Here is a 24,107-nt window from a genome sequence, read left to right as displayed (position 1 = left end):
AGGCAGCCACTGGAGGCTTTGCTGCCTCAGGGCTTTGAGGAAGCCTCTTAAACACAATCTAGAAAACCCAAATTGGGCTAGGGGGTCATTCTTTCCAGGGGCACCTTCAACCAATGGGTGAAAGGAGCCAGTGGACCCCAGTTACAGCAGCTTGGTCCTCTAGTGGGACAATGCTGAAGCATGTTCTGAGTTATTCCTTGGGGATACCCTAGCGGCCTTGAGTTCCAATTGCCCACTCACTAACCAGCTCTTAATTTACCTTTCACTGACCTCACTTTCTCTACTCTCCTTCTACTTCCTGGAATCACCTTGCAAGTAAGTTTTCTGCACCCAAGTCTGTCTCAGGGACCCCAAACAGTCACCACCTGAACCAAGGGTCTTATGACCCCAGTCTTCACATAGGCTGATCCTTCTGTCCTAGACCCTTCACCTAAATCTCACCTGTTCTTCAATAAACTGCTTAAAGATCAATTGCCTCTGAAGCCTTCTCTGACCCCTTCTTTCTTCTGGTGCTGAGGAGTCCTAATCCCAATACTCACCGCACTTGAGAAGAAACTGCAGCCTCCTTGCTCCCCGCTGCACTCTCAGTGCCACACACAATGGCTGATATAATTGGCGTTTTAAGAGTATTTGTAGAATGAATGAAATGATATTGGAAATAGTGAAGTTACAATACAAAAAAAGAGACTTATGGTCTCTAAAGTTTTAACACTAATATGTTCATTTGATCCTAAAGACACCATTTTCACTCCTCTTTTATAGATGAGGAAATAGAGGCTTAAAAATTGCACTTAGACCAGACTTGAACTCACAGGACTCTTTCTACAGTACCTGGCTACCTTAAGCCTTGAGGCTTCATGCCCAACACTAATGTGATGAATTTGGGTAGTAAGTCCCCGGGATTAATAATTTCCCAATAGTGGTCTACCAGAACGCAGGCAAAGCTCCCCTGGTGAAAGAAAAGTAGATCACAGGTTTAACTTGAATTTAAACAGTTCTCTGCCCCACCACAACCCCAACTTTTTTTTTATTATACTTTAAGTTTCAGGGTACATGTGCACAACGTGCAGGCTAGTTACATATGTATACATGTGCCATGTTGGTGTGCTGCACCCATTAACTCTTCATTTAACATTAGGTATATCTCCTAATGCTATCCCTCTCCCCTCCCCCAACCCCACGACAGGCCCCGGTGTGTGATGTTCCCCTTCCTGTGTCCATGTGTTCTCATTGTTCAGTTCCCACCTATGAGAACATGTGGTGTTTTTTTGTCCTTGCAATAGTTTGCTGAGAATGATGGTTTCCAGCTTCATCCATGTCCCTACAAAGGACATGAACTCATCATTTTTTATGGCTGCATAGTATTTCATGGTGTATATGTGCCACATTTTCTTAATCCAGTCTATCATTGCCCAACTTTTTTTCAAGACAGGGTCTCACTCTGTTGCCCAGGCTGGAATGCAGTAGCATGATCATAGTTCACTGCAGCCTAAAACTCCTGGGCTCAGGTGATCCTCCCGCCTCAGCCTCCTGAGTAGCTAGAAAAACAGGCGTGCACCACCATGCCTGGCTAATTTTTAATTTTTAGTAGAGATGGGGTCTCACTATGTTGATCAGGCTGGTCTCAAACTCCTGGCTTCAAGCAATCCTCCTGCCTTGGCTGGAAGGATTGTTGGGATTACAGGTGTGAGCCACTGTGCCAGTGCCCGACCAGCAGGGGTGCCTTTTAATGTTTCTCAGGTACATTCAAAGAGCACAAACATAAATCCACAAAAGACTTAAAACAAGTTTTTATTAAATTTCAGATATTGTACTTTTTATCTCTAAAGATCAACTTAGGTTTTATTTTCAATTTTTCTTACCATGCTTATACTTCGCTGTCTTCTTGAACACGTGGAGAACGTTTATAAGTCTCTGTTTTCACATCCTTGTCTGCTAATTCTATCATTGTTTCCCTGAGAGAAAAACATCTGTTTTTCTGAGTCTGACTTTCCCTTTTTTGTTTTTAAGATGAAAAATTTAAGATTAATTACTAAGATCTCCTCTTGGGGTAATTAGTAATCTTGAAAGTTGCACTAAGTTATCAGTAGAGTATCAGAAAATAAGACCTTTGGAAAAAGATCTAAATATATTCAGCTCAATAGCACTCAATGCAATACGAAACCAGGGATGATACTGGACAGAAAACTTTAAGGAACAGGAATTCAATCCCTCATGTCAACATATGCATCAGACACAAACTATAATTTACCATGCACTGACTTCTTCCTGTTTTTCTAAAGACAATGTTTAAAAGTTTGAGCTGAATTATATATTAGTGACAGAATATAATTGTATTTCCACAAGTTTTTAAGTAGCCTACATGTTAAAGCAAGGACCTCTCAGATTTACTTAAGAGTTCTACATAAACACAAAAAATGTTCTAGACCAACTGTTTCAATTTTACAAGCACCATGTGGACACACAGCCTTTAAAAGATATTAAAATTTTATAAAGTACACATGCAGCTTAATCTTTACTTACTTGTTTTCAAAGCACTTTGTTTAAATAATTTTCTTCAAATTTGACCTGAAATAAGAACAGCTATCTCCACCGATAGAAAATTGAGGCTAGGGCAGGACGAAGGTTAAGACTTGAATCCAGAGGTCCTGGGAAATTCCTTGGCTAATATTTTCACCAAGTTACAACTAAAATCCAGCTGCCATGGGTATAGAGGAGTTTTGTCATTTGGTCATTTCAACCAAATTAAAAACTCATTGCTTTCACGAAGTTAAAATGGAATCCTGCTTAAGCCAGAGTCAGTCAAGATTCACTGAAGGTTTATTTACTTTTATATAGAAAAGAGCCTAGATTTAAACAGTCTGCACTCATAAGATGGCATCACATCATGCCTGTAATCCCAGTACTTTGGAAGGCCGAGGTGGGTGGGTCACCAGAGGTCAGGAGCTCGAGACCAGCCTGGCCAAGATGGCAAAACCCCGTCTCTACTAAAAATGTAAAAAACTAGCTGGGCGTAGTGGCGGGCACCTGTAATCCCAGTTACTCGGAAGGCTGAGGCAGGAGAATTGCTTGAATGCAGGAGGCGGGGAGGTTGCAGTGAGCCGAACTCCAGCCTGGGTGACAGACTCCGTCTCAAAAAAAAAAAAAAAAAAGACGGCATCACAAATGGGTTCTTGAAAACTATACTCCCAAGAGGATCCCGCTGAGTGCTGTGCATTTCTTCCACAGAATGTGGACTCTAACTACTATGGGCTTACGAAAATGCAACTGACAAACCATATACCCCCAAGCATGTGTAAAACATTACCCCAAATACTCACTCATTGGATGGATGTGGAAGAGACTAGTCCACGTCTGATTTTGTGTGTGAAGGACCATACTGTACCTTCACATCAATTTTCTTATTTTAGCCAGGCACATAAATAACATTTTTATTTTACAGGTAAGGAACTTGAGTCCCAGAAAAGTAACTATCCCAGGAAAATAATTGGTACTCAAACCTAGAATTGATCCCAAAGCTATGCTTCCAACAAAGTAGAGAAAAAAACACCATACAGGTGGATTGAAACTTTAAAGCTCACAAAACATCCCAAATGTGACATCCAAATCCTGTACATAAACGTTTGTATGTAACATTTTAGAAATGGGCGTGGTTTTCCTTTTCATAACCTCCTAGGTTTACTGCTTTAAACTGAAATACAACACAAATACAGAGCAGTGCACAAATCGTTAAGTGTACAGTTCCATGAATTTTCAAAACCTCAACACATCCAAGTAGCCAGCACTCTGATTAAGAAACAAAACTAGCCAGGCATGGTGGCTCATGCCTGTAATCCCAGCACTTTAAGAGGCTGAGGCAGGTGGATCACCTGAGGTCAGGAGTTTGAGAACGGCCTGCAATGTGGCAAAACCCCGTCTCTACTAAAAATACAAAAATTAACTTGTATTGGCGTGTTGGCGCACAGCTGTAGTCCCAGCTACTTGGGAGGCTGAAGCAGGATAATTGCTTGAACCCAGGAGGTGGAGGTTGCAGTGAGCCAAGATTGCACCACTGCACTACAGCCTGGGTGACAGAGTGAGACTCTGTCAAAAAAAAATAAGCAAAACTATACCAGCCCTTTTCGTGCCATCATTCCTAAGTTTACTGTTTTTTTTTTTTTTTTTTTCGGAGATGGGATCTTCCTTTGACACCCAGGCTGGAGTGCAATGGTGCCATCGTAGCGCACTACAGCCTCCAACTCTCAAGGCTCAAGTGATCCTCCCACCCCAGACTCCTGAGTAGCTGGGACTACAGGCTTGTGTCACTGCACCCAGCTGTTTAAATTTACTTTCTAAGGCAGCCTTTAGAGTTTACAATTTAAGTTAGATGTCTGTCAGAAGCAACAGAGAAACAATGTTTTATTCCCAAAAACCGAAATGAAAAAAGATAGGGTTTAAGGCTCAAGAGGTACATTTTAAAAAATTATCTTTATTTAGGTTTCTGATTCAGCACATGTATCAAAGACTAATCAACATAAAGGAGTAAATAAGACATTAATTGGAAGTCTTACATCTCTCTAAACTCTGACCAAGAATGTCAAGATTGCCACTATTACCAGAACTCCAACCTAGTCAAGTTGTAGACAAGCTATCATGAACAACATACAGTGTGCACAGATATGCAGAGGCAAAAGGCATGCTAGCGCTTGGCTCTCCTCTTTTCCTTGTTGACATCTTTCTGTTGGACAGTCCACTTTTGCTTTCCAGGCTAAGTTCCAAATCAAGTCCAAAGAAGGCTCAGGGTCAACCTGACCAGATACTCTTTTGGAGGAATGCATTCTTAAACTGTTGTGCCTGCAACTTTGTTTTTGCCAGGATGAAGTTCAGACCGAGATGTACAATACAATCTAGATGACGGTGCAGACTAAGTCAAGAATTAAAGTTGAGCAGTAACCCGAGTTAAGGCATGAATGCAGACACACACATGCACACACACAGCACCCATGCTATCAAGACACAGGATTTTTTCAGTTGCCTCAAGAGAGGCAACCTGGGCTTGGCAGTTAATCAGAACTGCTGAGCATTCCAGAAAATGCCCCCCACGACTTTATGCTAACAGCTGTATGTATGTTTTGATCAAAAAATTAAAGAAAAAAAAACTAAAAAACAAACAAAAAATCACCAAAAACCTAGAAACCCCTTAATCTCTTACAATGGCTCTTGAGCATGGAACTCATGTAGCAGCATCAATGGCTGGCTCTTTAACAATTTGGAAATAAAAGGTTGTTTTACTATGTATTTCTTTGGTAGTCATCACTACAAAGTTTTCAGTGTTGGTTACCTATAAGACAAGTACTAGACAGAAGATCAAGTTACACAGAAATATTTCTTCTGTACTGATAAGATACAAATATTGAGCTCTCAAAGCACAAGTTACTATGCTTTTTCTTGCCTTATTGGGCATTCTCTAAAAGCAAGGCTTTGTGCAGGAGAAGTTCACGTCTACCTAACAAAGGGTGATACATGTTCTATTTTCCTACAAGTGAACAATTAACAAAAATTCACATTATCAATTATTTCTGGTTGAATCCATTAGAAGCCAATTACAAAGGGACAGTAGCACTTGGTGTCAAAGCCACTTTCTGGTCACACATTCATTCCATGATTGCTAGTCAGTATCTCAGGAGCTCAGAATTTAAAACTCCTTTCAGTCAACAAAGGAGTAAGTTCAATTAAAGGCTTCCGCTATCTGCCAAATTTCTAGAATTCTGTCTAGAGTGCTAGCATGCTTGATGAGAGAAAGCAGTTCAGAGCCCAAAGAGGTGTCAGGTATTAGGTAAGTTAATTTGGTTTTGTATAAAAGGCATGGTAATCTGGCAACAGAGTACTTATCCTATTAGCAGCACAGTGGTAGCCAAGGGTCTCTGTCTGCAAGACAGGAAAATGAAGCTACTGAAGCCCCTGTTGCTCCCGCCTGCCTACAGGATGGCTACTGATTTTACAAAGGCCTTCTGGGAGCCAATCCAGGGCTCACCTGGGAGAGTGGGTAACAGAATGGCAGGAACCATGTTCAGCCCCCATGAGAAGTGCCTGACTGAGGGAAGTCAGCTTCCCATAGGTGAGGGGGCTCTTGCCATTATGGGCTCAGAATCTGAATCTTACTGATCCCCTGGTAGTTAGACAATTGCCAAGAAATTGTCCTAGCAGGTACCACCCAAGTGTTACAGGCTCTGCATAGGTCCTCAGACACTTTAAAGGACATGAACCATCAAATTCAAGAGTAGTGTTTGTTCTATCAGTTCTGAATGTCCACAGGGAGAGGCAACTAGATTTATGTGGAAAAAGTGCTGTTTGAAGGAGCTGTGTTTTATTTTGAAGTGAAATGACTTTGGGAACCAGAACATTTCTGCAGATGTCTGAATATCAAGAACCTATCTCTAAAAGGCATTTATCAGGAACTGTTTGCTCACTCCAAGTGCTTTTTAAAAATTCAACATATGGCAATGTTTTAATTTTTGTGCTTTCAAGAGGTAACTAAATCGATAGGAAGCTGAGGGAAGATCATTCCATTATGGACTTTCTTGTTTGGGTGCAAGACACTATCCACAGCATTGAAATCTATAATCTCATAAAAGATTCTTATAAACATATACCATATTTCTCCTATAAGAAAAACTGAGAACTGTACCATGAAGGCAAAATTTGTTTGCCTACGCTCAGAATTCCTTGGAATGGCAATGTACCAGGAGGGTCAGTGAACTGTTGGTGAAAATTCCGGGTTTGACATGGCCCAGTCTGATCATATCGAAAACCTAAAGCCTCAATGATTAAATGCCGAACTTCTTCCCTGCATCTGAGAACTGTATTATGATTATGTATATTACACATACATTATAAATAAAATTTATATAGACCTACAGTTTCTTCCAAACAATTGAGTGATGTTCTCAGTTTGGGGGTGGAAGCAGGAAGAGGTGAAAAAATCTTATTGTTGCTTTTACTCTCAAGTTCTTAAAATGCTAGTCAAACACTATTATCCAACAAGACTTTTTTTTCACTCTGTTAACTCTTAAATACGCATTCGAAGGCAAAAATGGAGGTTTCTATACTGTACAATATTAAATATCTACAATGTCATGGTTCCTTATTTTTAGGAGTGTGTTTAATAAAGAGTTGGCTATTAGAGATGGTTGTCACAAAACATGGACTCTTAAAAATTACTGATAAATTACTTTTCAGTTCTCTGATTATATCCAACAGATACACATTCTTGTCATAAAATATACATTCTCTAGTAAGTTATTTTCATCCACAGCATATATAAATATGCAAACACAGGTGGTAAAAATCACTTTACTACCAAAGTACAAAACAGCAACTGCTGAAAAACAAAAATTAAGATGTTGCAAGTGTTAAGAGTGACTCAGTGTTCCACTGCAAAGTGAAACCAAATGATTTATTTGTGCTAAATGAATGGAAATAATGTATTCAGAATATACTTCTTTGTACACTGCACTTGCTTACACTGGGTGAAATGAGCAGCCATCAGTGCTAATGTGCTACTTTCCTTTAGACCTTTTTTCTTTTTTTCCAAGCAATACAGTATTTTCTGGCCATTATGACAAGATAATCCGATAATGTCCATTTCAAATAGTATTTTCTAATAGTATTTTGCACCTTTAAAATATTTGTTCAAACTCTATTTTAAGAGAACACAAATGAAGTACGAAAGGGGGAAGCCGCATTGTTTTTGTTACAATCACACTGCCTTCTGCAGCAGAAATCAAATAACACATTCTAATTAGCCATTGAAACCACGGGTGAGTAGGACAACATTTATCAACTCATGTTAGAGGGGGCCAGGTTAAGTAGATTAACATTAAGGATAAAAAGGAGAATCACATCTTAATATACGATAATTATCCATCCCATTTATGTGGAGAAGGTACAGCCACATGATTCATTACTTTGGGCCATCTGTTTTACGAGAGACATGGATGTCAATAACACAATGAAAATAACCTGTAAAAAATGTATCTGTAGAAAGTTCTGTTAAACAGAAAATATGTCTTGGGCACTGATTCATCTAACTTTCTGTTCTATACTGAAAGCCAGATTTTCAAAGGTCTGAATTGTAGTGCTGAATTATTGGTATGTTTGGTAAACACTATTATAATGAGAAGAGGGTAACAACAGCTCAGTAATTTTCTGCAGATTCACGGAAAAAAAATATAAAAAAGATATCCCTTTTTCTTTTACAAACCTAAAGCCAGGAGAATGAAGCTCTGGGCCAAGCAAAAATTGCACACTGCTGCTGAAATACCAAATACCGAACAGCGAAGGTTCCAGCCAGGGAATGGACGTACATGAAGATTCAAGTAAAACACTGATGGAAAAAGTCGTCTGGTTAGTGTTGTAGACCCACAACACTGGCTGCATTTCTGACAAACATTTACAACACAATGGATAGTGAAGCCTAGATAACCTCAGTGCAAATAAGTCATATCCAAATATGCCAGAGAAGGAAGCCTTTGGCGTTGAGTAGACGGCTCCATTGGATGAGTCCCAACTTGAAATTCAGACTAAGCTCATGCATTAAGGCTGGGAGGAGGGGTGCGCCGAATGTTGCGAAGGAGTGGGCTGCGAGGTGGCTGCTGAGGGGACCGTGGGCTGCATGGGTGGCGGAGGTGGAGGTGGAGGTGGCTGGACTGGGGTCTGTGTGTTGGGAGATGGAGGCGGCGTGGGCCGTTTGAATTTGTCAGGACTGTTGCTTCTCCGTGGTGAAGGCCTCTGCAGAGGGGACAGGAACAGCAAGTCAGTCTAGGTACAGATGGCTCATTCTACCTAACACAGCCTGACTTGGCACTGGGGCTAATCAAACACTAACCAACAAAGACAAGAAACCAGGGATTTCTTTCTTCATCCCTACTGGTTTCTGAACTAGTAATAAAATTTAAATAAGGCAGTGTTTACACTTCCACCTATTAAAAAGCTACATAAAATTACTGCACAACTTGTGTTGAACAAACTGCTGGACTTGGGTCCTTCAATGAGAGCTGTAAAATATCCCCTTAAATCTTTCTTTCAGTGTGTGTCACCAATTCCTTCTATTGCTTATCTCCAATAAGTTGTCCACATCCTGAAAGATACAGCTCAACAGAAATGTTTCTATGTTTGAGGCCGGGCGCAGTGGCTCACACCTGTAATCCTAGCACTTTAGGAGGTAGAGGTGGGTGGATAACCTGAGGCCAGGAGTTCCAGACCAGCCTGGACAACAGGGCAAAACCCTGTCTCTATTAAAAATACAAAAAGTAGCCGGGTGTGGTGCCGTGTGCCTGTAATCCCAGCTACTCGGGAGGCTGAGGCAAGAGAATCCCTTGAGCTCAGGAGGCGGATGTTGCAGTGAGCCGACATCGTGCCACTGAACTCCAGCCTGGATGACAGAGGAAAAAAAAAAAAAATTCCTACTTTTACATAAAGTCCATCAAACTGGCCAAACAGCTTCAGATATACCTTAAGTGCATTCTTAGAATAGGGTTCTTCTTTAAAATATTAGAATTTATTCTTTGAAATATTGGTATTTCTGTTATTGGAAATACCCTTAATAATACTCTCACTCTACTAGCTACATTTCTAATGGCTCTATTAGTCAACTATATTGCCAACTCTAAAGAAAAAACTCCCTTGGGTAGAGTTGGAACCAGATGCACTTAAGCTTCCTTGTAATTCGAGGAGAGAAAATTCTGAGTAACATTACAAACAAGGCTAACTTCAGGAAGAATACTGAAGGTCAGTGAACTGTGAAGGTGCAGACAATAAATATCTTTAGACATTATGGCAATCAACAATAATGCTTTATAGCAAGGAGTCGGCCAGAGTTCAATCAAAGCACTGGCCAGAGTTCAAATTATATTTCACAAAGGGTAATTTTTCATAGGAAGTGAAGTTAAAGTTTTGTCTTCTGGGAAGGATTTTAGTTTCAATACCAGAATTTGGTATCAAACTGTTTTGAAGTCTCTACAGTTTCAAGGTGAACGGATGGAGGAGGCAGGAAGAAGGGCAAATGTCTAAGGGCACTGATCCTGTTCTCCAGAACACCAGTCGGTACCACTTTCAGTAGTAAAGTGCTGCTTCCTACCCCGTGGACACTTACGGTGATACCATGGGATGTTCCCATGTGCTGCACGTGAAGACCCGGGGAATTGTAATAAGACATTCCGGCTCTAGTCAGTGAAGTTGGTGGCGTGAAACCAACCGTGTGACTTGCATATGATAGACCTAAAATATAACAACAAATTAAGTATCATTTTAAGCTCAACTATCTGGTGTCTTCAACTATCTAGGAGGTTTTAAATTGCAGTAGTTCTCTATCACCCACAAAAATATAAACAGATGAAAAGAATGGTGGGCTCACTAAATAGTGTGGATAACGAGGGAAATAAAAGTTAATTCCTAGGATAGAATAGAGAGCCCAGAAATAAACTCACACATATATGGTCAACTGATCTTCAAAAAGGGCACCAAGAATACACAATGGGGAAAGAGAACAGTCTCTTCAACAGATGGTGTTGGGAAAACTGGATATTCACATGCAGAGGAGTGACACTGCACCTTATCTTACACTATATACAAAAGTCAACTCAAAATGGATTAAAGACTTAACTATAAGACCTTAAACTATAAAATTCTTAGAAGGAAAATAGGGGAAAAGCTCCTTGACATTGATCTTAGCAATGACTTCTTGGATATGACATAGGCAACAAAAAAAAGCAAAAACAAATACGTGGGACTACATTCAACTAAAAAGTATCTGTGCTAAGGAAACAGTCAACAGACTGAAAAGGCAACCTGTAGAATGGGAGGAGATATTTGCAAACCATATACCTGGTATGGGGTGAATATGCAAAATACATAAGTAACTCCTATGACTCAAAGAAAACAAACACACTCAAATAGTCCAATGAAAAAATGCGCAAAGAACTTGAATAGACATTTCTCTAAAAAAGATACACAAACGTGCTAATAGATATATGAAAAGACGATTATCACCACTAACCATCAGGGAAACGCAAATCAAAACCACAGTGAGATACCACCTCATAACTGTTAAGTTGGCCATTATAAAAAAAAAAAAGGTAACAAGTGGTGGTGAGGATGTGGAGAAAAAATCCTTATACACTGTTGGTAGGAATGTAAAATGGTGCATCCACTATGGAAATCAGCATGAAAATGCCTCAAAAGATTAAAACTAGAAGTACCACATGATCTAGCAATCCCACTTCTGGGTATTTACACAAAATAATTGAAATCAGGATCTCAAAGAGATATTAGCACTCCCATATTCACTACAGTGTTATTCACAATAGCAAAAATGTGGAGGCTGGGAGCGGTGGCTTACACCTGTAATCCCAGCACTTTGGGAGGCTGAGGCAGGCAGGTCACAAGGTCAGGAGATCGAGACCATCCTGGCTAACACGGTGAAACCCCGTCTCTACTAAAAAAATACAAGAAAATTAGCTGGGCATGGTGGCAGGTGCCTGTATTCCCAGCTATTCAGGAGTCTCAGGCAGGAGAATGGCGTGAACTTGGGAGGCGGAGCTTGCAGTGAGCTGAGAGCGTGCCACTGCACTCCAGCCTGGGCGACAGAGCCAGATTCCATCTCAAAAAAAAAAAAAAAAAAAATGTGGAAACAACCTCACTGTCCATCAACGGATGAGCAGATAAAGAAAATGTGATATATATAGACATATAATGGAATATTCAGTCTAAAAGGAGAAAATCCTGCCATATGCAACAACATATATTAACCTGGAGAATATTATTCTACGTGAAATAAGCCAGTCACAGAAGGACAAATCCTGCCTGGTTCCACTTATATGAGGAGTTTAAATAGCCAGTCTCGTAGACACAGAGTAGAATGGTGGTGAACTGCTGCTCAACTGAGGCACCAAGTTTCAGTTAAGCAAAACGAATAAACTAGAGAGTTGCTGCACAACCTTATACTACAGTTAACAGTACTGTATTGTATTCTTAAAAATAAGAGGATAGATCTTATATTAAGAGGTCTCACCACAATAATGATTTTTTTAAGTCAAACCCTGTCAGGAGTTCAACTGAGATTCAGGAAAGCAAAAGACATGAGAAGGAACAAGAATGAAGTGGAGAAAATAGAGCAAAGGAGTAAATGTCAAATGCAAGAAAACCAGAAATGTCAAAAGATGTATCAACAATTGACCAAATTGGAGATAGATATTAAGTAGCCAATGAACTCAACCTCCTAGCAAAAAAAAAAAAAAATCAACAAGAAGACAGGGAGAGTGTGGGCATCAGTGAGTGAGAGAGAGAGAGTGAGAGAGAGAGAGTGAGAGAGAGAGAGAGAGAGAGAGAGTGTGTGTGTGTGTGTGTGTGTCTCAGCCATAACAGCAAACAAAACCACTGGGAATATCACAACTTGAGAATATTCAATACAAGGAATGAAAGCCCTGCCAATGTTCCCTAAAAGAACCTGGTATTTAAGGAAGAAACAATCCCCAGTCCACTATAATGTTCTGCGTAGTCTTCATCTAGGACTCCAGGATCATCTCCACTGTGTTTTTAACATCTGTATGTCCAGACTCTCCTTACTGTTAGACAGGTTTGGATTGGGGTCCATATTTTGAGAACATCTAAAAGCAATCCTCACCTACATGTGGCATGTGAAGCCCTGGTCGTCAAGAGTTAGTGCAGAAGTCACCAGCCAGTCTGGGGAGTTGCTTGTTTTATCACTGCACAAATGTGGCTAGCTTTCTTTACACCTTTGAGTTCCCAACATATACCACAATACCTAGCACAGGGTAGGTTCCATACTGGCAAAGTGAAAAGGGAAAACAGAGGAGCTGTTTGGGGAAATGTGGATAGGAATCACCTATTGACAATTACTCTGAACATACTATCAGCTATTAGAGGACAAGCAATGTGAACTCTACTTACTGCTTTTCTAAATTAGGTAAAAACAACAAGCTGTTAAGTATGCTCTTCCATCTGTCTTTTTTGTTTCCATGACAGAGATATTCAGCCAAGCTACCTTTAGTTGTGCTATTATCACAGGACTTTTCTATGCCCTCAACATCTAATACTAAAAGTTTATTTTGTGATTTGACTATGAATTAGTGATGCTTTCTATTTGACATATTTCCATTTCCAATTGTGGAGTTTTTATTCACATTTACAAAATGGAGGTCTGGGATAAAGGACAAGTCTTTGGGAACTAAGTGGTTTTTTAATGTGATATTTACTGGAATCACAAGAACTTTACTCATCTGGGAAAAGAAAGAAGTTATTTTCTTTAAAATAACATTGGAGAATAAAATCCTAATTTTATTTCTTAGGAAAGTGACTGCATTTAAGAGAAAGGCTATAAAATATAAAAGTGGGCTGACGTGGTGGCTCATGCCCGTAATCACACCACTTTGGGAGGCCGAGGCGGATGGATCACGAGGTCAGGAGTTCGAGACCAGCCTGACCAACATGGTGAAACCCCATCTCTACTAAAAATACAAAAATTAGGTGGGCATGGTGGAGCGTGCCGATAATCCCAGCTACTCAGGAGGCTGAGGCAGGAGAATCGCTTGAATCTGGGAGGTGGAGTTTATAGTGAGCTGAGACCACACCACTGCACTCCAGCCCGGGCGACAGAGCAAGACTGTCTCAAAAAAAAAAAAAAAAGTGGATCCTTGTCTTCAAATAGGGGATTCAGTTCATTTTTAAAAATATAGTCAATGTTCTAGTACTACTGAGTTAACTTTTCTGAAGGGTAATTATGAGTACTGCCTACTTACTTAAAAAAAAAAAAAAAAAAATCCTGGCCGGTCATGGTGGCTCATGCCTGTAATTCCAGCACTTTGGGAGGCTGAGGTGGGTGGATCACTTGAGGTCAGGAATTCAAGACCAGCCTGGCCAACATGGTGAAAGCTTGTCTCTACTAAAAATATAAAAAATTAGCCAGGCATGGTGGCAGGTGCCTGTAATCCCAGCTACTTGGGAGGCTGAGGCAGGAGAACTGCTTAAACCCAGGAGGTGGAGGTTGCACTGAGCCAAGATCGTGCCACTGCACTCCAGCCTGGGCAACAGAGCAAGACTCTATCTCGAAAAAAGAAATCTCCTTCTCTAGCTGTTATCAAGACTTCTGCATTTGGCTTCAAACTATATTCTGATGCTGCAGGTCAGTGGTTCTCAACAGTGAATATCAAAGTTCTGCTTGCCTTATCCCAAACCAATGAATCAGAATCTCCACGGATCTGGACCCCAGGGCAGCTGTGAAGAGAACCGCAGTGATTTTATTGCTCTTGATTCAGACCTCCATGCCTCTGTTAATGGTGTGCCCCAGCCTGAGAATGTCTTCTCTTTACCATCGCTTCTTCCTGCTCCCAGTGCCAATCAGCACCTCACTCATCCTTTGCAGAAGGCAAAGACCACAGAGTCTAGAGCCAGACTATGTTGGATCCTAGCTCTGACACTTGGCACTAAGTAGACAAGTTCCTTAATCTCATTGTGCTTTAGATTCCTGAGCTGTTCAATGGGAATACTGTAGCTACCTTGCAAGGTTGTCATGAAGATGAAATGAGATAATATCACGAAGTGCTTCGAGAGTGCCTAGCAAAAGTAAGGGTTTGATGCGCTTTAGCTCATTAACTCCTCTCAAAGCCCATCTCAAAAGCTCTTTAAGCTGGTCGCTCTCTCCTCTTTGAACCTCTTTTTAAACTATTTTACCTTGGGTTTATAAAAATTATAACTTTTTATTTTGAAATAGTTTACAATTCACAAGAAATTGCAAGAATATCACAGGGTTCCCATGTTATCTTTCACTCAGCTTCCCCTGATTGCACCCTACATAACAATAACACATTGTCAAAACCAGGAAATTGACATTGGTATAGTATTAGTAACTAAGGCATAGACTTTGTTTGGATTTCATCAGCTTCCATGTGTGCTCTCTGTGTGCCTATGCACGTGTACAGCTCAACCATCCTTATCCTTCTCCTAATCTTAACTCATCCTAGTAATGACTGATCTGTTCTCTATCACTATAATTTTGTCACTTTGCAAATGTTGTAGAAATGGTATCATATAGTATGTAACCCTTTGAGATTAGGTCTTTTCATTCAGTTCAATGCCCTTGCAATCCATCCAAATTGTTCTAAGTGTCAATAGTTAATCTGTTTATTGCTGAACAGTATTCCATTGAATAGACATACTGCCATTTGTTTAACTACATAACTTTTTAAAGGGTATAAAATATACACAATTTATTAAATTTATTACATTTAGCCTTGTATTAAAGTTTTTTTTTTTTTAACCTACTTCTGTAGGCCCTGCTGTTGATTATAAGCTCTTACGGGTTGGAAATCATGTACTATTGATTTTCGTTTTTCCTTAAGTTCTAATTATTATGCATCTTTGCCCTCTGACCCAGGAATACAATAAAGGATAACCCCTCCCCACCAAAACCTAAGTTGAAATTGCCAAACCACAAACACCAGCTTACTAAACATAATACTATGTTTTTACATCAAGTCTTTGCTGGAATAAACTTCTCTTGCTTTGATATGGAAATGAATTAACAAAAGCCAAAATTCTAAGATTTATTTCACCGTCAAGACTGCAAATTTAAAAAATGATTAATTAAAAGCGACTCATGACTGAGAAAACACACTAAGCAATATAAAACAAGATACAAAAGCACTTCATAATATGTATGAAACCAACTACCTAAAAGAAAACTGCAAGGGGTGGGATAGGAGACACTTGAAAACACTAAAATATTAACACCACCTTTCGATGAAAGAATTCTGGATGATTTTATTTCTGCTTTTTTATACCCTTACTCACTGCCCCAAGTTTTAATATATCTTTGCTAAAGAAAAAAAAAAATGTGGAAACAAATTAAAGGCAGGCATCTTTCCTTCCTATTTGACACACACAAGTTATATATGAAAACATCTTCCTTGTTAAAATTCAAACAATTTGGATACAATATCCTCTTTAACTCTATCTGATGTGGCTTCTGTCCCTACCACTCCATCAAAAACTGCTCTAGCTAAGGTCAGTGATGAGTTCTGTGCTGCCAGTCGCCATCACTGATCTCCACTTCTAATTGTACTTGACCTTGCAGCTAACCACTCCTTCTTGGTGAAATTCTTTGCCTTGACCTCAATGACATCATATATCAATTTTCTTTCCACTTTTCTGGTAGCAACTTCCTAATCTCCTTTGCCAGGTTTTCATCTTATACTTGACCTTACAGTCACATATCCCACATTTAAGGAGTAGAGTTATTTCCAACTCCTTGAGGATGGAATATCTACATATATTATCTGGAATTCTCTCCATGAGGATTTGTGTCTTCTTCCTTGTTTATTTATTTAGTCATTTATTCACATCAGTATGAACTTTGGATATTTGTTTGATGTTTTAATTATATTTTATTATATTAAATAATGTTATAATATAGTAATTAATACTGCTCAAATTGTTCCAGTTTTGGTGTTTGGGAGCTCCTGTATCCCTCTGACATACCCTCATCACTTTGTTTTCTGGGCACTTCTTTACTTTTTTGCACTACAAGATATCTCACCCAGCTCATCTCGTACATTCGGTGCCCCAGCTCTAGAAACATTCATTTCTCCAGGTAGCTCTAGTTCTTTTAACTGGCTTGAAACCAGTATCTGCGGGGTATGTTCATTGCTATGAGGGTGCAGACCTATTTTTTAGACCTCATTATTGCCTATCCCTAATTCAGACACATCAAAACAGGCTAACTGGGAATATCCTTTATTATACTGCATAAAATGATGGACAAACTGAAAGGTAACACTCTTCCTATATATAATTCATATAAGCAGTCCAAATATAATAAAGATGATGCTCTTTCTTAGTTTTAGGCTACGTATTTTTCAAGTACATTTTCAATATGTAATTGCCAATATTTCAACAAGTTAGTGAAGTTAGTGAAAACACAAGATTTCCAATGTCAACCAGAAAGGGAGGAAAATTCAGCCCAATATGTTTAAAATGGAAATGAATGCTATTCAAACAGCATACTTCCACTAAGGAAGTGATTAGATATTCTTAATACTTACTGCCACAAATTTTTTCCAATAAAAACTAATGTGAAAAGAAAACTGGAATATTCAGGTTTTGGTGATCTACTATGTATAGCACCACAATGTACTAGATCAGAATAGAGTAATTCTGCTGCCAAATAGATAAAATCTCCTTTGGTGATGTTATAGAATTTAAAACAGTATAAAAATATTCTCATTTAGGCTAGCTGTAAGGAAAAAAAATCTAGGTGTTACTTATGACATAGTTTAAGAAAAGTCAAATAGCTTATCTATCCAAGCAAGCCCCACACTTGATGTAGGTCCCACTATGGGAACAGGTGCAGTGAAAGTAAAAATTATGTAAATAGAGTAAGATTTTCCTGAAGAATCTTTGTTAAAATAGAAGGAATATTCCTAACCAAGGTTTGTTCTTTTTCTTTTCTTAATGATTGCAACAATCTTTTCAATCAATTGGAAATTACATGCCTCTAAGGCTTTAGGTTTAAATAAATCAAACAGGGTATTAAATTATATTTAATATGAATCAGCATCACTATCACAAAATAATGAAATAATCCTCCATTTTACTTCTTCCTGTCTCATGACTTCCTTTTACATCAATAAATCAGAAGGCAAAAAAGACCTTTATCATTGTAATGAAACCCAAGTGCTATTTTGGGAAAATTGAGAGGCAGCTAGAAGAGAAGCTTCTGAAGAGAGATTTAATGGCACTGGAAGGTGGAAGAAACAGGGTTGGGAACATCCTTTTGGCAAGAACAAGTTGTGATGATCGTGCCACTGATCTCTGATAGAAAGTCCTTCTGCTTTGGAATCAGCATCTTTACCCCTGCCTGACACCAGAGAGCACACTGGCCCATGGTACAAAGGCGGCCACCCTTTGTGCTAGACTTTAACTTTTGATTGCCTCCTCTTAAAAAAAAAAAAGTTAATGGCAGCACAGTGCTGTGAACTTTTGTTATCCTGATGCAGAGCTGTTTTACTTTATAAAAACTTTATGCTGCCATCCTTCAAAGCAGTCACCTCACTCTATTCTACTGCAAAACTCTGCCTCTGTCACCCTCCCCTCCATACTTTTCTCCCAACTCTGTTGAAAATCTGCTTACCAGCAAGCACAAGAAAATCAGTCTCATCATTTTGGTCACAAGATGTGATTCTTTGGCCCATCACCTTTTCTTTCCTCCCCTACTCCACTGGCCACCTGCTCCACCCTCTGCTCCTCTTTCTCTCTCACTGGACCAGTTACTTGCCTTCCTGGCCTGAGAGCCCCACGCCATGCTGGTACTGAGCCACAGAGCTCAGGAAACACTTTTTGGGGTCAGATGGAGATAAGCAATCCTTTGAGGGAAATGCTGTGAGGGCAAAGCCAGAAGCAGGCTGCCTGACAGAAGTTCGTTCCCTCTTCTGCGGCCTGCCTGCTAGGGCCAGGTCCCACTCACCAATCACTGGAGATATCAGGAGGCAGCTCATGCTAGAAAGAACACACAGGCTTTTTAAACAGATAGGCCCTGCCTTGCCACTTCCTGGCTGCGTAACCAGTAGTGACCCTCCGAATTGCTGCTTCCTCATTTTAACATGGTGAAAATGATGCCTACATTAATTATTCTGAGGACAAAAATGAGATTAATGTATGTGGAATATGGTAAAAGAACCCATAAAAGGTGTGCTATGATGCATCTTGGAAATCTACCTAAGGCTTTTTTGTGTACCCATCAGCACTTAAAATCATAGTCAAAGACATTCTTCTTTTTAAAAAGGTGTTTTAAAGTCAAATTCCTTTTAGATTAAAAAAAAAAGAAGAGAAACACCAGCTGACACTATAGCTTTTATGCTTAACATTTTCAAACTCTTAGCCTTGAGAGTGATGAGTTTTTGATGTTTTTGAAAAAGATGATTATTATCTCTGTTTCCAAGATTTTTATACACTAGAAGGGAACATAGTCAGGGTCGCCTATTCAATGTGCCAGGAATCAGTCACTGAAATAGCCAAAGACATATGCTCACCAGGTGATATAGGCCTGCTTGAACTCGGAGAAGGCGTGTAAGGGATCGGGCTGGACACAGTGCGAGGTCTTAATCCTTGTGCAGACATCTCATTAAAATACCTAAGAGGAGAGAGGAGGAAATGATAAAACCACCTGCATTTAAATAGGCGTTAGGAGAGTTTTTAAGAGAAAATGTTTGGGGTTCACACCTTGAGGTCAAAATCCTGAATGTTTAGACTGATGTTATAGTTAGAAGGCATTTATAAAATGGACTCCTGAGTCACACCGCTCTGCTGTTTGACAAACTTCACTCCAAGGGTCACCAGTTGGGAGATCTAGGATGTTTTAGCTCAGGGTGGAAGCCAGGTGAAAGAGGTGCACCACACCACAGAGAGGACCAGTTTTTCCTCCATCACACAACAGGTATGCTGAAATTCACTTCCACTGTCCCAAGAGTTACAAAGATACTCACGTGTTAGTGGCGACATTTAAATTGTTATTTGAAACTCAAAACCAAGCAAGCCCTCTGAGATTTATGTCATCAAATTAAAGCCTACAGATACTTATTCCTGTGAACTGAGTATCAACTGTTTACAAGCAAGCCCTGCTTATCAGACAGTCACACACTAGGATTTAATGAGGCTTGAGTACTGAACACCTACAGCAGGTCACGCTTAGCCACACCATGCTGAGTCGGCCTTTTTCCTGGATTCAGAAGTCACAGCAGACCTGAAAATGCTGAAGTGTGATCATCAGGAACATCAGCTTACACCCTGTGAAATGAGCATGGCGCGCTGACGAAGAGAAATTTCTGCTTGAGAGACTTCCTGATAAACCATCCTGCGCGACTGACCCACCCTAGTGGCACCAGGTGGAACTTCTTGTACTCTACACATCCACTAGTAGACTAAGAGGCATCTTGTGGTCTCTTAAGTGCCGGACAATTTTCTTTCTCCCAAATGTAGTATCATTGTTCCTAGTAGGGAAAGTATTTATAGGCAGCTGTGGATAATCTGACCTACAATAGGTAGGGCAAACTTTCTGAAATGAATACCGGTTCTGGAAAAAAAATATTATCTGGAAGGCTGAAATTGCTTCACTATTGACACTGCAGTCAGAAGACCTATTTCCTTAGAGTGTATTTTACCCCAAACTGGGCCCCAGATGCTATATATGATCTGTATCTGAAGGTAGTTAATAAGCTATTTAGTATTCTAGCTGGCAGTTTTAGTCAAATGGTTCTTAAGGAATATAGATTTCAGGAAGAATAAGGAACTGTAGTTTTATAAGGCAAAGTTTTGAGAAAGAATAATCTTTATTATTTCCAAATGAACAGGCATACACATAGGTATTTAAAATAGAATAACCTGTTACTGTTTTCCTTTTTTTCTCATTATAAAAATATAGACTTTCATTATAGATAATCTTAAATTTTTAGCAATAATGTCACTGTCCACAGCAAACTGATCAACAGTGTTGTTAGTCCTCTAGATCTATTCCATAATAGGAACAGAGTGCAGATGTGCTAACATTGCCTACATGTTTTGGACAGCACGTATTGGCATCAACAGGCAGTACTACTCGTCACAGCCATGAGTAGCCCTGGTTTCAGACACTGAATGCCCAGTCCTGCTGGAGGGACCCCCAAGAATACTCAGTCTCACCTCTCACACTAAGATATGGCCTATGTAACGCCAGGGCATCGCTGATCCAGAATGGAGAATTTCCTTGCAGAAATGATCTGGTTCAGAGAAAGGTTAATTCTCTAACTTCTGGGTTTCTCTGCAGATTGAACATCTTTTTCCATTTATATTTGTTTGTTATCTCACCACTACCTTATCCCGAGTTTAGAGAGGAGGAAGAGGGAAGAGAACTGGATGAGGCACAAATACTTGAGACCATTTCTGCTAGTTAACCAAAGGATGGGTCTCTTACTCCAGATCACTCACAGTGGGGCAATGAGGGGATTCATTGCTTAGGTTTGAATAGATGAATGCAATCCATTAGTTTTATTTATTTTTTAAGTGGCTACAAAAAGGCTCAAAAGTTATCAAATGTGTCAAGGCAAGTCCTTGGGATTTCAACAACCTCCACCTGTGTCCCTGCTGATTCTTTTCAACCTATGCATGCACTGTTTTCCTCGAGCTGCACTATAGCTTGCTTATCCTTATACAGTACAGGAATTAATATGTTCCCATGCTTTAAACAGATATAACACTGGATTAAACTAATTCAACAACAAATGCAAACTCTGCTGCTTCTCTAATATAACTCTGTCTCCATTTCTCTCCCCACCAAATAATTTTAGAGAGGTGATTTTTTTCATCTTTTTGTGTTTAAGGAAAATATTCAATCTTTATCCCATTCTCGGCATCTACTATAATGCAGTGGCATTCATTAGCATAATAAATACATATTTAAGCCATCCCCTTATACACCTAACAAGATACCAAAGAAAACCCCTGTAGAACCTGGGTTTTATTTTTTAAACAAAAACAAGGCTCATAGGACATGCACACACCTTTCATCATCCATTTCTAAGCTGGACTCACTCTCGGAGAGCTGTCGACAGAGGGCTTCTCTTCTCTCCATCTCCCTCTGCAGCTTCCTCTGCAGCCTCAAGTTCTCTTCTCTCATGTGACGTTCCTCCTCCAGATACTGTGCCATTTTCTCTGAATCTGAAAAGTCAGAGTTTTCAATTAAACCATGTTTCATGCAATCATATCCAAATCTTAAAAAAAGGAGACTTCAGTTCAGCCCCTATGCCATAGACAGAGGGAATTGTTACAAGATGGTCTTTCTGGTCAGGTATGGTGGCTCACACTTGTAATCCTGGCACTTGGGGAGGATGAGGAAGGCAGATCACCTGATGTCAGGAGTTCGAGACCAGCCTGGCTAACATGGTGAAACTCAGTCTCTACTAAAAACACAAAAATTAGCCGGGCATGGTGGCAGGCACCTGTAATCCCAGCTATTCGGGAGGCTGAGGCAGGAGAACTGCTTGAACTCAGGAGGTGGAGGTTGCAGTGAGCGAGACTGAGCCACTGCACTTCAGCCTGGGTGACATAGCAAGACTGTCTCAAAAAACAAAGAAACAAAAAAGATATCTAGTCTTTCTCCTTCTCCCACACATAGATGAGATATGGATTTAAAGTTTATCTCAAGTATAAAAGTTTACCAATTATTTGCATTTAGAAAAAATATAAAAGGCAGTGTTGGCAGGTTAGGCATCGTCACTCCCACTCATCTGCATTCTAAAGTGCTTTAAGTAGAAGAGGAAATGGTGGAATTGTAGCTGAGTCTACAAGTAGCCACTATCAGAGCTCTTCTCTACATTGCTGGAACTGGGAAAGGAGGGAGGCCCAGATTCGGCCCATGGGCTCTGCTCTAGACACCAGTTTGGCTGCCTCTCAACTCCAGACACAGCGAGCCATCTAAGGGAGCCTGTGACACTTGTTGGCATCCCCGCTGTGCACAGTGGTGGTGGCACACCACGAACCACTGTTCTAGAACACATGTGGTAACAGTTAACATTCTTTTCATGAGAATAGACATTGACATAGTAAACCAGAAAACTTCAGATTAATATTTCCAAGTCTAATTTGTGGTATGTGTGTGGCTGTCTGTTACCCTGATTCACGCACACGTAGCAGCAGAGGGCAGGTGAAGTCCTGTATATAGCTGGCACCTCTAGGGATGGTATCTTGCTTATGACAAACACCCCTTCCTCAGGAGCTCCCCCACAAATCCAGGTCTCTGCTACAGCACTCACCTCCCAGGACAGAGCTAACTGGCCCTGGGACTAGATGTTGGACCCAGGCTGAGCCACTTAGACTACCTCTCCCAGGAATCTGAAATGGGGAACTGACATCTTTATGGGGATCCAGGGTCTCCTTCAGCTAAGTTCCCTGGAGCCATCAAAACTCTTGTCCTTCTGAGGTTATTCTTCACAGGATTCTGTGGCACACTCCACAACCTTCCAAAAAAAGAAAAACACGTCTTCCTTCCTCTTTTGACAACCTCCCCACCACCCCCATTCCTTTCTGGTTTATCTCACACAGAATCTGCTACCAAGTAACCAGAATTAACTAATACAAAATGTGGTGACTACCCATCTTCTTGCTTCATTTCTTTTCCTTGTCTTTGTCAATGAACTTGGGAAAAGTAAAATCTCCATATACTTCTCTTTTCTGAAAAGCAGCTACAAATTCAGAGTAGCTATGAGCACGTCTAAGAGAGTTTCCTGTAGGCTGCTGTTCCATATTGTCAGTTCGGTCCAAATTTAGGGAAGAAGGAAGGAGCTGAATGCCACATTGAGCATTTTTCTCCCACAGACTGACCCTATTTCAACTCTCAATGCCCATCAAATTAGTTTCAGTTTTAAGCAACTCTACAAAGGTCTGGCATTTTAGCCAATAAAGACTTCTGATAAGTATTCAATGATTTCCAAGACAGCATCATTATAGAATATACAAAAAGCTCTTGAATATCCTTATTTTAGAAATTCAAACAAAAATACCAAAATTATTAAACACTATTACGTGCACTAAACACTAAATCCCTTGGCTGTTTCAACATAGCCAGAAACCCCGCTGTCTAATCCAGACACAAAAATCTCTTTAATTGAAGGCATGCTGGGAAAATATTTACAAAGTACACTTTTAATATAAACGATTTAAATTATTTCATCCCAAATATGCAAGCATGTGGAATTTTTCACTTGGCTCTACAGGAAACAAAAGATTGACCCCTTGGAGTATTTGCTGTTTCTAGAACTAGAAGGGTGACTGTCAGAGCAAGCTGACTTTCTTTTCCATAATAGGAATCTTATAATGCCTTTTACAGGAAGGGTGCTGGAGACTACCATGAAATCCTTTGCAGAATTAACGATTAGTGAGACTCCAAGAACAATAACTTCAGAGAACATTGTCTTTCAAAGAAAATGGCAATCCTTTAGCATCGGGGAACTCAGCAGGGGGATCCTTAAACAATATATATATAGATAAGAATGTCCCCTGCAGTGATCAGCTGGGAAGACTTCCTG

General features: G+C 40.0%; 1 protein-coding gene across 1 annotated transcript in view; it reads right to left on the bottom strand.

Annotated features, from left to right (window-relative positions):
* Positions 1-4,448: 4,448 nt before the first annotated feature.
* CCDC6 (coiled-coil domain containing 6) overlaps positions 4,449-24,107 on the bottom strand; it is a 116,992-nt gene continuing 97,333 nt past the window's right edge. Inside the window, exons 6-9 of the mRNA XM_002820914.5 lie at positions 21,585-21,741; positions 19,083-19,183; positions 10,133-10,257; positions 4,449-8,769 (exon numbers count right to left, since the gene is read on the bottom strand). Of these exons, the coding sequence (XP_002820960.1) occupies positions 8,575-8,769; positions 10,133-10,257; positions 19,083-19,183; positions 21,585-21,741 (578 nt within the window). The 3' untranslated portion in view covers positions 4,449-8,574. The remainder of the gene's footprint in view (positions 8,770-10,132; positions 10,258-19,082; positions 19,184-21,584; positions 21,742-24,107) is intronic.

This window comes from Pongo abelii, chromosome 8, assembly GCF_028885655.2.
Source record: "Pongo abelii isolate AG06213 chromosome 8, NHGRI_mPonAbe1-v2.0_pri, whole genome shotgun sequence".
NCBI classification, from domain to species: domain Eukaryota; kingdom Metazoa; phylum Chordata; class Mammalia; order Primates; family Hominidae; genus Pongo; species Pongo abelii.
The sequence above is the reverse complement of the archived record's forward strand: the minus strand, read 5'-3'. Positions and strand labels throughout refer to the sequence as shown.